Source organism: Sciurus carolinensis, chromosome 8 (assembly GCF_902686445.1).
Source record: "Sciurus carolinensis chromosome 8, mSciCar1.2, whole genome shotgun sequence".
NCBI classification, from domain to species: Eukaryota; Metazoa; Chordata; class Mammalia; order Rodentia; family Sciuridae; genus Sciurus; species Sciurus carolinensis.
In genome coordinates, this window is record NC_062220.1 from 35,545,555 (window position 1) to 35,560,351 (window position 14,797).

A 14,797-nucleotide genomic window follows, 5' to 3' on the forward strand; every position below is an offset into this window, starting at 1 on the left:
AAAGAACATGAAAAGACAATTCACAAGTAAAAAGAGAAATGCAGATAATATACAATATAAAAACAAACTCACTAGCAACCAAATGTAATGCAAATAAAAATAATACACTCTTTCACTTAGGAATTTTAAAACATTTAAAAAATAGTAACATCTATTGTTAGAACTGAATTTTCATACTATAGTACTAGATGAGTTAATTAGTATGACTTTTCTAGAAGGCAATTTATTTGTATTTGACACTTAGGTAGGGTCTAGAAAATCTGGTAAGATTTAGCTTTTATTTAAAGGGATGTGTATTGAAGACTATTTACAGTAGTAAAAAATGTAAATAATATAAATATCCAAAAATGAGGAACTAATTAAATAAATTATGCTACAGTCATATGATTCATTGATTAATTAGGTGGAAAAACATCTACTTACATGGAAAGGCATTTATAATGCATTAAGAGCAGAAGCAGATTCATAACACATTATGTAAAGAAATGATCACCTTCCTTTTTATTAAGTATATATTCTCATGGAGGGAAAAAATGGAAGGATAAGCATCATAATCATTAGTAATCAGTGCTTATCTGATTATTTCCATAATCAATAAAAATACCTAAAGTGTGATAAAAATTTGAGTAGAAAATTTCATATAACTTATGATGATTAATAAAAGATAAATTGGAAGAAAGTAAACATATAAACCCAAGAACTTATGAAGATATACTGACTTATTTATTAAAGTCAAGTCTTAAGATTCTGATACTGACACGGTAAATATGAGACTCAAATTTTGATTTATCTTGATGCACTAGAATCATTTGGCAATTTTTGGATGAAGGAAAAATTTCCCATATTCAGCATAGTAAATAAAAACCTACTCACGCTTAATCCACTGAAGACTTGCTCGAGACTTTTATTTTTTAAAGTATTTCCTTCGTTTTTCCAAAATTGTAGGACTGTAGGGTTTTCAAATATATAGAAATATATATATATTATAATATATATATATATTTGTGTGTGTGTGTGTATATACATATATATCTCACACCAAGAACAAAGTTTTAAAAACATACTCTTGAGTCATGTTTTAAGATTCAATACCTAATTCAAATGTTTTGAGGTTTTTTTTTTTTTTTGGTATTTTCCTTTTAGTGTCTATTAATTTCATTAATGATTACTGGCAATATCTTTACTAGAAATCTGAGCAATAAGGGGTGAGGGGAAGCAAAAATAACAGATTGAGACAAACATCATTACCCTATGTACATGTATGATTACACAAATGGTATGACTCTACTTTATGTACAACCAGAGAAACAAGTTTTACCCCATTTGTTTACAATGAATCAAAATAAATAAATTAAAAAAAAAAAAAGAAAGAAAGAAATCTGAGCAATAGTCTTTGTGTTCTGTAAGAAAATGCTCCTGGGTTTTCAGAGATAGCAGCAATGAATGGGTTTAATCCAGAAAATACAATAATGAAACATGTGTTAAAATGTTCATTTTAATTAAATTTCTGAATTCAATTTAATTTAATTTCTGAAGTAATGCTTAGAATGTAGCAATTGCTTCCAAACACTGGTAAACTATTTTCATGTGCCCTATAAAAATCAAATTGTTGCTTCAAGACTTGCTTAAAGCATATATATAAAAATAAGTAAATACAAATAATGAGAATTTGTGCACTTAGGTAGAGAATGTTTAAAAATATAATAATGGTGACATGTATATCAAACATTTGCTATATAACAGGATCTATTCTTTGTGCTTAACTCATTTAATTCTCATGACAAATCTATGACATGTGCTATTATTTATCTCCACTTTATATAAACAGAGACAACGAGTTTAAATAACTTGCCCAAAGACACACAGCTATTAACTAAGCAAAACTTGGATTTGAACTAGGGACTTTGGCTCCAAAGCACCCACGTACATATCTATAACCCTAAATCAATATGAAAATGTTACAACACAACCTGACAATCTTTCACTTGCTTACCAATTCATATATCATCATCAGTTCAACATTAATCTAACAAATCAAGTTTTAAATTAATATCGGCCTAATAATGTGTATTCCATTTCTCTAGACCCCATATCACAGACATGTAATTTAAAGGATGGAAAAGATTCTAGAGATGGTACACTGTACTGTCACCCCTATAACTATATAGTTAAAGAACAAGTTCTTGGATTTTCCCAAGATCATAAAATGGGTTTGTGGCACTACAGCATAAACATATCTCAGGAGAGTTAGAAAAATAATGTTGCACCTTTGGGAAAAAATACACACTTGCAAGTATCATATGTAATTATATGTTGTTTCACCAGAACCACAGAACATATCTGTAACTTCAGATGCTACAGGCTACTCTTCCCTTTGGGTGAGAGAAATCATATCCCATCCTCCTTTCTGGTCCCAGATCTAATAATACAATCACAGGCAATTCCTAATTTACAAATATAGTTTGTTCTGAAATTTCAGATGTAAGAACAGGAGATGCCTTTCGCCTTAGATACAATCTTCTACTGAACATGGTATGGGATCTCTAGGTTAGCCTAGGTTTGCCCCCAAATGCTCGTAGAGCACCTCTTTTTCCCAGTAGTATCTGTAAAAGCCTAACCAACCTGTATAGCAATGTTTCTGCAAAAAAAAAAAAAAAAAAAAAAAAAAAAAAAAAAAAAAAAAATGGAACACCTTCCCTGTCACAGACTTGGAAGAGAAACACAGGGCCTCTCTTAGCTATAGCTTTGCCCTCTCGTGTCCCTGACATCTGCCTCTCTCCGGTCTTGAGAGTCTTGAGAGTGGGGGCTGGAGGGAAGGAGCCAAGTTAACAGGTAAGGTTGGAACTGTCAGGTAAAACCTTAGGTGCATTTTAGTCTCAGTAGGATGTCTGTCACTTTCATTCAGGGATCTTTCCTTACAACTAGTCTATTCTTTGCACAGCCCCTCTTCCTTTTAACTTGGCTTTATATTCTGCTGGGACCCTCTGAGGCCTAGCTACTCAAAGTGTGGCCTGAGGGCAAACATCTCTACCTGAAAGCTCTTAGAAACAGATCTCAAGTCCCAACCCAAACAGGTGAGCCAGAGTCTCAACTAGATTCCTGGGTGAACAGTCTGCATATAAAAGTTTGAGAAATGCTGTCCTTTCATCATTAAAAGAGTTAATTCAGCTGCATTTAAAATTTTTTCCAGAATTATCATTAATAAAACGAACAAAAAAATTCTGTGTGTAACACTTCCAATCCCCTCATTTTAGATCTAGTGAAAGTTTGGTCATTCGGGGTACATACTGGCGCTTATCTACCAGTGGTCCTTAGCCCTAGCTGTATAATTAGAATCACCTGGGGAACACTAAAATATACTGACCCAGGTCCCATTCCAAACCAGTTAAGCCACATTATCTGAGGAGGAACTATTTGTTACTCTAAAGGTAAGTAAAAACCCCTTACATTTCAAAGAAACAATTGAGACATTTTGAACTTCCAAGTGTTCTTGTCACAGGATCTGGGGGAAGATGTGGAATGCAGCGGGCAGCATAATCTCTCAAGGATGGGGATACCAGTCTTGGTAGGGAGTAAAACTATTGAGGATATAAGGGGAATGGAGGGTATACAGAGTGCAAGTCACCACCAGGGTCAGAGAAACAGCCAGATATGGGGGCATGTGGTGTTGGCAGAGAAAGAAGAGAAAGGAATCCCATATGGCAGAACTCTAGAAGATTTGCTGAAGGCAGCAGTCCTTAGGGATCTAATCACATGGAAAAGACATACATAAGTCAAAATGCCTAAGGCAGGGCCTGTCCATGTGCAGAATGCCCCTAAACATCCTCCCTTCTTTACTAGTAGGCTTGTATTAAAGTGCCTATCCCATGTTTTGTCCAAACATACAAAGATCTTTCTTTGCGATATAGCCTGGAGGTCTTGAGGACTCTGATAATATGAGAACCGGGACTTCTCTATGCCCTTAAACTTCCTGGAACTTAATAAAGGTAGTCTGACCTAAGTTGCACTGATGTTGCACTGGTACGTACTTCAGTGTGATGGTGGAACCACGCCAACGGCTCCTAGGAAATCACGAATACTTTTTGAGTGAATGTTTGTGAATTTCCTATAATGAATGTGTTGTGATATTCTCTTAGTAATATGCTTTCAGAACTCTTAGCTTCCCTCAGACTATCCTTAAATGACTCTCACACAGCCAGCTTCTCTTCTATGCTGGGAGTCTTTGTTAAAGACAATGTTGTATCTGGCTGCTGAGTCAGATGAAGAAAAAAACAAGTGCGTAGTTAATGGTGACGAGCTGTAGCTAATATGATTTAAAATTACATCAGTATTGCAGAGAGAAAAGCTCTTTCATGATGGCATTTCCTTTTTCTTAACCTTTCATAATTAAGAGCAAATTTTTAGAGTACTTTTTTTTTCTATCAGTCCTGAGAACAACCAAATATGTATTTTACCACAACTATCATGATATAGAGGGACTAAGAATGTAGTTAGGTCCATCTATTTCCAAGAGTAGTGTTAGAGCCACATCAAGAATCCATACTCATTTATCCCTGCTTATTTAATGAAAAGGAGGACTGCCCAGTAGGAAAACAACAGTCAGGCATTGGTGTCAGCTCTTAAAAGGATAGAGGTTTTTTTTTTTTATAATGGCTGAACTTTTACCCCTTCTTTTTTTCCTGTAAGAGACAAAAAAGCAAAGTGAGGCTAAAAGGGGAGTGGAGAGGAGAATGGGGAAAGGTTGGTTAACAGGTACAAACTTACAATTAGGAGGAATGAGTTCTCGTGGAGTGACTATAGTTAATAATAATTTATAGTATATTTCAAAGTAGGTAGAAGAAAGAATTTTAAATGTTCTCACCAAAAAGAAATAATAAATATTTGAGGTAAGTACTCTGTTTTGATCATTACTTATCACACAAATGTATCAAAATATCACCCTTTACCCTATAAATATGTGCAATTATTATGTGTTTATTAAAATGTTAAAAGTAGTAATTACACTCGTTTTTTTAAAAGAGATCAAAAGCTAGAAAAATTGCACTGGTCTAAACAGCCACTGTGGTTATCTGAATTCTTCAAGACTTAATTTTCAGTATTTTTACTACTTAAAATTGTCTGGCCTCAGTAAAACCTTTTCTCTGCCACAAGAGTAAAACCCATAGCCTGGACACCCTTGTGCCATTCCCCATGTAAAATTTCCTCATTGTGTCTTCTTACCATACACACTGCACAGCTGCTTTTTCCTACCAGAATCCTTTTCTTGCCAATAATCTGTTGGCTATCAGTAGGAATTGAAATATATTTTGCCCTTCAAACATTCTTCTGGTTCCACAGGTGTAGCCTAGGACTCAGGTTAACTCAGAAACGCCTTCCATCTCACCCCATCCATGGATAATTAATACAGCATGCATGGCATTAAGATCTCTTTTTTTAATCTTGCAACATTAATAACTTATCCTGTCTTTATACCTACTCCATTCCTGTCCCTTGGGTTTTGCTCTTAGCACTCCTGATCTCAACTGAACAAAAATTGTTTCCCAAAGCTCTGGTTGCTCTTATTAAGAAAAATGATCTCAAAGATATGCTGAAAGATAATTAATTCTTGAGTTAGCTTAGCCATATTTATTAACAAATTACTTTTCCCATAACTTTTTCAGGTTTCCATAAGAATATGTGTGTTCCATTCATACACACACACCCACACCCACACACACACGCGCGCGCATCTCCTAGGAGAAATTCTTGGTGTTTTTGAAATAACAGATCCATATATATGAATCTATTTTTATATATGAATCTGTAGATAGATAGACAGATCAACAAAAGCCAAAAGAATATCTCCTGGAGATTATCAAGAGCATTAGGAAACCACTCTAGACCTAACTGCAATCATCTTTGTCAAGATAAATTTTTAAATGAATTTTCCCTGGGCTGTATGAATGGAAATTCTTAAAGCAGTGTAACTCACCTAGCATTTCTTTGGGACAGCCTATGGCACTACCACCTCCAGGAAGCAGAAAGACATATGAAAAAATTCATATGCTCTGTTGCATCCCAAAGCAATATTGTGCCCAGGCATTTCTTGAAGACTGGACACATTTACCACTTGCCACCCCCTTTTGCAGGTTACAACTAAGGATTCAAAGTGATGCTAAGATTATACAGAAAATAATAGACAGAGTCACATTCAAGAGTCACTGGAGAATATCCAAGGTCCTTAAATACCACAAAGCCTTGGTTTTTAAGCATGCCACTCTTTTACATTGAAGAAGACACAGAATACTGAGAAAATACATTGCAAGTGTACCTCATTGTCAAATGTTAAGTTTTTGCTATGCTTTCTTGAATAATTCAGTATATAAATATGATTTCAAAATATTACAAATATTCCTATGCATAAATTATTGAATTTGAGCTAATTCTCCTGACATTGACTCCCGACAATGAATGTCTCCTGACATTCCCCTATTAAACACAGAAAAGTAAAGGCAATTGTAATCTCATGTACTGGTAAAATAATGTGATTTGGAATCATAAAAGAAATATTTTTAAACAAGTAATTCATTTTTCCGGACCCGTGTTAAATTGTAAAGTGCCACCTGTGTTCAGGGACATCTTAGTTCCAAAGGATTTTTGCTTCTCATTTTCAGGTGGTTTCTTAGTGTTTGAAGTTTTTATATCTTTACCCTTGCCCACCAGATTGCCTTAGTTCTTCTATAATCACAAAAATATAATTATTTTATTCATCATATATTTATGAGAGTTTCTTACCCCTAAATATAATAAGATTCCATAGAACATAAATCTCCAGAAAAAACATCGCCGAAGGGCATTAATGAGTTTGGGATTTTTCTTTGAAGCCACTTCTCTATCCCATTCTCTGCAAAAGAACAAAAAAATGGGACCAATAAGTTGCATGTGCAAATATTTAAGTTGTCCTGTTTCCCTTAACAGACCTTGTTTCACACAAGTGTATCCAAGGTGATTAACTCAAGTAATTAGAGACAAAGTTTTGTGGAGACTCTCCAATACCAACTTCTCAACTACGTATTTGGCAGAATTTGATGTTCCATCATATATCATTCTGCAGGGATTTGATTTTATGAAAAGACCACATTGTATGTGTTACAGAAAAGTGCTGGGTTTTTTAAGAGCAAAGGAATGGATGGACAAAGAAAGTACAACATTTATGAATATATATTGCTGTACTTGGAAAAAGGTAAAACAAGTTAAACACATAAATACTCTTTAAGTTTTTCTCCCTCACCTCTTGATCCTTATCTCTTTAGAATGGTGACAGATGTTACAACATTTAAATGTCAAGCAAGTTAGAATGTCAGGTGAATACTTCTGTGATTAACATGAGAAAAACTTAAACTTTGTTTTTAAAAGCAGAGGCATGAAATCAAAATCATCAGACCTCATTTTTAAGTACTGAAGTCATTTATTGGAGTAAAATTCTTTGAAAAAAATAAGAAAAGAAAACTATAAATTTTGCAGTAGGAATTAAATAATCTGAAATTAATAAACTTTTCATTTTCTTTTAAATACTATAGGAATGTCAGCTGATTTATTTTAAGCCATTGACACTGATCTCTGTTAATAAAAGTACTGTTTTCCTTTGCAAGGGAATAAATTATTCATTACCTTCATCCTAATTGCTAAACTGCAGTAGTGAAAAATTTCAAGAACCACAGGCAAGAATTAAAGAATTAGATAAAGGCATTGCATTTTACCAATGATTATTCCCATCACTACTGAGTTACCTTAAGTAGACATGGTTCTATATCACTCAAAAGGGAGAAAACAGCTAGATTTGAAGACAAGCTTGGAAATCTCTATGCATAGATTCTGTCTTCACCCAGAAGCTTACTAAACTACCATTCATCTATAAAGCCTAGTCACCTTTTCCCATCTGCCTTCCCACACTCATCCCCACTTTTTGTTCACACACATGGATCTTGCCTCTCATCCATAGTATTTGGTAACTCAAAACAGGATAACACACCAAATATGGAGCAGAATCACCCTCTGTCTATCAAAGCGGAATGAGTCCAATGGGAAAGCCAGGAAAGAGGGTTGGAAAGTAAACCAAACAAATGTCTTCAAGATGAAGAAGTGGACAAAGGTGAATTAATATAGAAAAACATAATTATATTTGATGAGTAAAGGGTCTGGTGACTCGGGTCAATGTAGTTTTAGAAATATGATAAAAGTGGAAACCAAAGTCCAGGAAGCTGAGGTGTAAATAAATGGTAAAGAAGTGTAGAGAACAGAAGAGCAGAGAAATGTTAGCTATGAAAGGAAACAGAAAAAGAAGTGGAGTGGAGACTGAGAGGAAGGTCAGGTTGAGGAATTTTTTAGTGGGTAGGACTTGAACAATTTATAGATTGAGAGAAGGAGATAACATCAAGACTAGGTGGTGTACTCCAGCAGCACCATAGTAGAATCAGGAAGGCAGAAGAAGTTCTATAGTCATAAAGTCCATATGTGAATTACAATCATGGAATGAATATGTGGTTTGCACACTGCAGTGATTTAGAGGTTCCATTCTCATGGTCATGAAATTCAGCCAGATGGGTCATTGGACCTCAACCGCAACCACCTGGGGGGCTTGGTCACAAGGCAGATACAACATGTGAGGCCAGGGTCACGTCCTAAGGCACAGAGGTACAAAGTACTATTAATGGTATGTCGTTCTTTCCAAAGTTCCAAAGTTTCAAAAGCCCACATGCCAAATTTTATAAGAATAACAAGGTGAAGAAGTGATTCAAAGAGCAAAGCAAAAATAGTAAAGGTAGAATTTATGAACCTACCCTGGCACAGAGTTATTGAATTGAAACAAAATTGTTTAATTCAAAGATTGAAACTGAGACACAATGAAAAAAGTGGGAGACACAATGAAACTGAGAAGAAAAGAAATGTTAGGCCAGATAATTCTGTAGATTTAGGTGTATATCCTTTTCAAAAAATGTATTTAGCCATTTCAAAAAATGTATTTAAATCACACACTTTCAATGAACCTAACCCTACTCTGATTAATCTTTCCTTCAGTATTCATTGAGGAGTCATTGATTTACAACATTATCTATATTATTTTAAACTTGCTGATATACTTACAGTATGTTCTTTATATATTTCATCTCTCCAACAATGTTACAGGTTTTTATATGAAGATAGTCATTTCACATTCAATCATTCATTTACCCAACAAATACTCACTGAGTAGATACTATATGCCAGGCTCTATTCTGGGCACTTGAGGATACATGATAAACAAAACAGATCAAACAAAAAATCTGTGCCTTCGTGGCACTTGCGCACAACAGTGCTCAACAATAGAAGTTGGCCCTGGGTTTTGGAAATGTGAATCTGATACTCCTACTAGCTTTATTTTTTTTTAATAAAATCAAGAAAAATAAGATTTGATATCTTACTTTGCCTTGAAAATATCAAAAAATGAAAAACAAATCTTATTAAAATAATGTGAACAAAGCACTGAATGGTGGAACAAGACCCAGGCTAATTCATTAACAGACGGAGATGAGTCCAGGGGGTGAGCATGTCAGCACAGAGTCTGTATTTTTCCTATACAGCCAAAGGCAAAAGGCTCTTTTCTCTTCGGTCTTTAAAGGGGTGAGCAATGAGTTCTAAGTAAGGATCCAAAACATGGAGAAAGTTATTCTCAGAGAATAAATCGGTGTAAAGCAAATGCCACCAGGTGATGTTTGAGATCCTGGTTCCACAGATTCCCTAAAGCCAGGTATCTAACTAGATACTCACATGGTTTGACTTCATGAGCCAATAAATTTCCTCTTTCTATTGATTTAAACTAGTTACTTGGGTTTCCATCACTGGCAATCCAGAGGGGTCTAACCAATACTCATCAAAAGGGGGACTCTGAGAAGATCTTCACTGTGAGGAACAGTTTTTCTACAGGTGGGCAGTATAGATGTAGGTTGGAATCATGGCCCCATCATTCATTCATTGGCAGGTTACATTATCTCGTCAAGCTTCAGTTTGCTCTTCTATAGGATGGAGATAATAATGCTTTTGGGGGAATAGGTACTCAAAAATATGAGTTCTTTTTATGTCTTGATATCCAATAACCACTGCTGCAAGATTTCCCAGGAACCATATTGGTATTCACATAATAAGATTTTGGAAGCAAAAATACATGATTTGCTTCATAACACATGATTTGCTTCAAAAATACATGATTTCCTTTAGTCTTCATAAAATCCACTTCATGCTCTTTAAAGAGAGATAAATTTTCAGAATGAAAATAATTTGTTTTTCAGGAAAAATAAATCATTTCTCAAGAAAATGGCTAGTTTTCTTTCATGATTTCATTGCTTAATTTGTGGTCAAGATTTTAGTAAGAATATAAGATGTTCTGCAATCCCACAGTGCTGGGGACTCAAACCCAGGCCGTGAGCATGCGAGGCAGGCACTCTACAAGATAGGCTATATGGCCTGCACTAAGAATATAAGATGTTCTGATTTTAAATGTGCCATTTTAAGAATTAAGCCCTTTAAATGCTAGTTTTATGTTCTCTAAATAATAATATGAATGTATCTCTTCAACAATAAATAATCTGCATGTACTTACCTTTCCAACTTTTCAGATAAGTTGTCAGCAGAATCAGCAGAAGGAATTTGGTATATGTCTGATAATTCCAGACGCTGTCTGTACCCTTTCCTCAAAATTGGTGTGGTCCAGCTAAAACAGAGAGAGGCAGAGTGCATATAAATATTCCCTTGATTTGGTCTCCAATATAGATGTGGAATCTGATACTAATTTAGATCTTCTGGCATGTGAATAGTACAGTAGGCATGCATAAATATGACAATAAGTTAATTTATATAAATAACAGAATTCATATCCTACCTCATACACCTATATAAAAATCAACACACCTGAAATAATGTGCCTGTCTCTTTGTCAGAGGGATCAAGAATGATGGTACAACACTTCCCAAAGGAAAATAAAACCTGACCGCTAAACAGAAGACTGATGCTTAATCATCATTCTTCCATAACTGTCACTATAACACAAGGTACTCAGCAATGAACTATATATAAATGGAATAGACTAAAGCTAGAGGGCAAGTAGTTTATATGAATTTGTGGACTTAACTATCATGTCTGAATCATGTAAGGGATCACAGATTTCTTATTTTTATCTCCTCACCCCACTACAGTTACACATGTCTGTCCTCTAGGCATCTAATGAATAATAATTTGTGATGAAAATTAGTGATAGTGGTATGGAAAATAATTAAGCAGAATACCCCAGTATTTTCAAATACATTGTTTCTAACAATTATAGAAAGGCAGAATAATCTTCACAGAGATAAGAAAATCTAAAAAAGAAAGGAGTAGGAGAAAGGGGAAGAATTTGACATAAATCATGTACAAAGAGACATTTCTAAATGAAATTTAAGAGAATGAGAACTTCTTCAGGTGAAATTTCAGTTATCTATTGAAGAGAGAAATTGAACTTGAATTCAAATTGATTCTCCAAATTATGCTTTCTCCCTCAGCATCTTAGCTACAGAGAATTGTAAAATCTGGTGTCATTAAGACTTTGGTGATGTATGTTAAATCACCAAAACTCAAAAAGGAGCATTTAAGCCCCAAGCAGAAAGATATAATATATAAAAGATATAATAGGAACAAATATTCCTGCAATGCCATTCAAAAATTTTTAAAAGGGAGTGTAATGCCAAATGCAAACATTTTGATATTGTTCCAGAGCAAAACTTTGCCCATGGTTTTCATGTCTGACCTCATCATTCCCACGTTAAGGGTGTGAATTCTTCATACTTCTTGTCTCCAGCTTCTTTGGTAGGGCCCACCCTATGTTCCTATGTTTCTATAATTTGTCTTTCATTAAGATTTAAATTAAATAGAGACCAGCTCGAAAGTTAAGTCCATCAATCATTTCTTGCTAAGATATTAATGAGGATATCATTGACATGTTAATGGCTTAATATGTCACTTTTTTTTTCATTAACTTACAAATCTGCATTTAAACAAGAGCTTTCTTTAACAAAAGGTGATGATTAGATTGAGTCTTCATTGCTGGGTCTGATCCATTGATCATTTTTCCTGGAGAAAAATAATGAAAATAGATGAGGTCCATCTGAAAGCCATAGAACAAGAAGTGCCAGGCTCACACCCTGTCTGCAATTGGCATCATTTGAGATAAAGATGATATCTCCACCTGGTACTCAGCATCCCAGTGACCAACACATGGGACAGCTGAAAATGTAAGTGACGGTTAGGCTGAGGAAAACAGAGACAGCAATTTAGGATTAGATTTAGGTTATGATCCTTTTTAAACTTAAACCAAGAAGTAAAAAGGTGAAACAAGAGCTTGCTACTAGTAAAAATTTGTGTGTGCACAGCACTTTTCAAACCTCTTTCATAACCATGAGCACACTGTGATTTTAATTTGAAAAGCTGGTCATGTGGGTAGAGCAAAAAGGGAGAAAAATCATGCTCGGAGATGCTAAACTAAATGGCAAAGCCTAGATTTTTCTACATTTTTCTGACTTCATTCTTTCCTTTACTATGTTCACCCTTTGCTATTTAAGAAAATTAAGCATGGTTACTTGTGTTAGACTGACATTTGGGAAGAGACTCTGAAAGCAGAGAGAACAAAAGCTAGCTGGCTGTAAGCAGTGGTGTGAAGGAAAATATTTGACAATTCCTTCCTCAGAAAGAAAGAGCAAAAACTGATCTATGGCATTGGTCATTTTCTGTGGTGTAAATACTCTCTCACCATGACCAATTTCAAGCTACCAAATATGAAGTCACTGAACAGAAATGGAAGGAGATATGCAGTTTCATATTATAGTAATGTCACCACTCAGATACATTGAACTAAATAACCTTAATAGCATAGGTAATAAAATAATCAGAAAGTGATAACTTTTGAGTTTTTATTACCTTTGTTTAAATATAACTTAAGGGTAAGTTTAAAGAATTTAATGTTTAATAGTGTTTATGTTGAACAATAAGCTTATAACTTTCCTAAATATGGAAAAATTGGCTCAGCTAGAAAAAACAACTGCAGCAAACCACTGACTGTCAGATAGTGAAATACTTCAAACAAAGGTAATAGCACAGAGGACAGAATGAAAAGGACATGTAGAAGATTTAGTGAGAAAGATAATGTGTTCCACCTATTAGTAAGCTTTGTGTTTTTAACATGTTTGAAATTATTAAGATATAACACTAATTTTAAGTGAGCAGAATTTTACTATACATCAACACCATAACAAAAAGCATTTTTAAGAAATCAAAAATGTATTTCTACAACCTCCTAAAAAATATAAACATAACTCTTTTGATTCATCTCTAAGACCTGGTGATCATTCCCATAAATGAATTGCTAACTCATTTCAAAGTAACACAATTTGTGGGCTGCTTTTATAAAAGTCTTCCTATGTTATCTGTACCCATTTTAATAAGTTGAATTACAACATGATATTTGCTTTTGGTCATCAAGAGTTCCATAACCCAGCATCATCAAACCAGACAAATTCAGCAGTTTAAAGATTCAAATTTGCCATGTATAATTATTAATATTACTTAGTATTTCCTGGTGGCTTCACCACAGTAAACCTATATTTGTGTCCTAAAATAGACACTTAGCTTAAGACATGTATGAAAACTAAAATCCGTTAACCCTAGGTTGCTTTGCAGACACCATTAAGTCACCTTAGAGAAAGATTTTATGCCCTGAGATTAAAGCAATAAACTGAATGAAATTTCTGCCCATAAAGGAGTTCTCCATGCCTACCTAAGGCCAATCTTGCAAATACAAAACAAAATCCTCAGACATCTGTACTTAAACATTTTATAAAATATTAATTAATGCAAAAGTTCAGTCACTTTCCCTTTTAAACAATTCTGAGTATATTTAATGGACTTAGACAGAATTGAAGAGCCCAGTCAGGAATTTCACCTCAATATTTCTTCTATTAGAAATCAATGGACATCCTGGTGTTTTATGAAGCAGAGCAAGTACACCTGAAACAACCAAAAACAACTGTTGCTTGCCTTTCCTCTGCCTTCCAATGCCCTGTCATCTTTACCTCTCACCCACAACTGATCTTGCCTTCTCTTTCTTTTATAACCAACACTGTATATGGACAATAGACTTAAATGTTGGGCTACTTTTAAATTGTGACAGTTTTCAAAGTTCTTGTTATCTCTAATGGAAACTAGCTATTTATTAATTACGAGGTAGCAAAGACCCATAAAGTATACAGATTTTTAGAATTTCCAAGTTTTAAGCCAACTTTGAAAAAAAAAAAAACCCTAGCATCCCAGACATGCTTTCTTATAGACTTAACTATAAGAGATTTCACATTCATTGGAGAAAAAAAAAGTTATCATTTTATTTTTTAACACACAAAATATTATATTTAATTTATTTCATTTCTTAGGACAAAACTCAATTTTTCTTATGGAGTTTCTTGTTATTCCTTATAATGAAAAAAAGTGTTCATTATAACCACTATTAAAGCTTTGAGTTTCACAAAACCTGTCCTCCAAAAGCTACATAATTAAAGCTTATAATCATCTTCCATTTGACATTTGATTTATTAATCCAACAGAGGCATCTGACATTTTCATCTGCTAAAACTTCTGAAGGTCATATATCAGATTTTTTTCAAAGTCACAATGATTTTGTTTGTAAAAAAAAACCAATCATGTTCCATGGTATTTACTTTTTTTTTTCACTAGCCAAATAAAAGAAAATGAAATAAAACAGCAC

General features: G+C 34.2%; 1 protein-coding gene across 3 annotated transcripts in view; it reads right to left on the reverse strand.

Annotated features, from left to right (window-relative positions):
- Cftr (CF transmembrane conductance regulator) overlaps nucleotides 1–14,797 on the reverse strand; it is a 155,688-nt gene that overhangs the window by 120,366 nt on the left and 20,525 nt on the right. For all 3 annotated transcript variants that reach the window (XM_047562587.1, XM_047562589.1, XM_047562590.1), the window contains exons 2-3: nucleotides 10,616–10,726; nucleotides 6,775–6,883 (exon numbers count right to left, since the gene is read on the reverse strand). In XM_047562587.1, coding sequence (XP_047418543.1) covers nucleotides 6,775–6,883; nucleotides 10,616–10,726 — 220 coding nt within the window. The remainder of the gene's footprint in view (nucleotides 1–6,774; nucleotides 6,884–10,615; nucleotides 10,727–14,797) is intronic.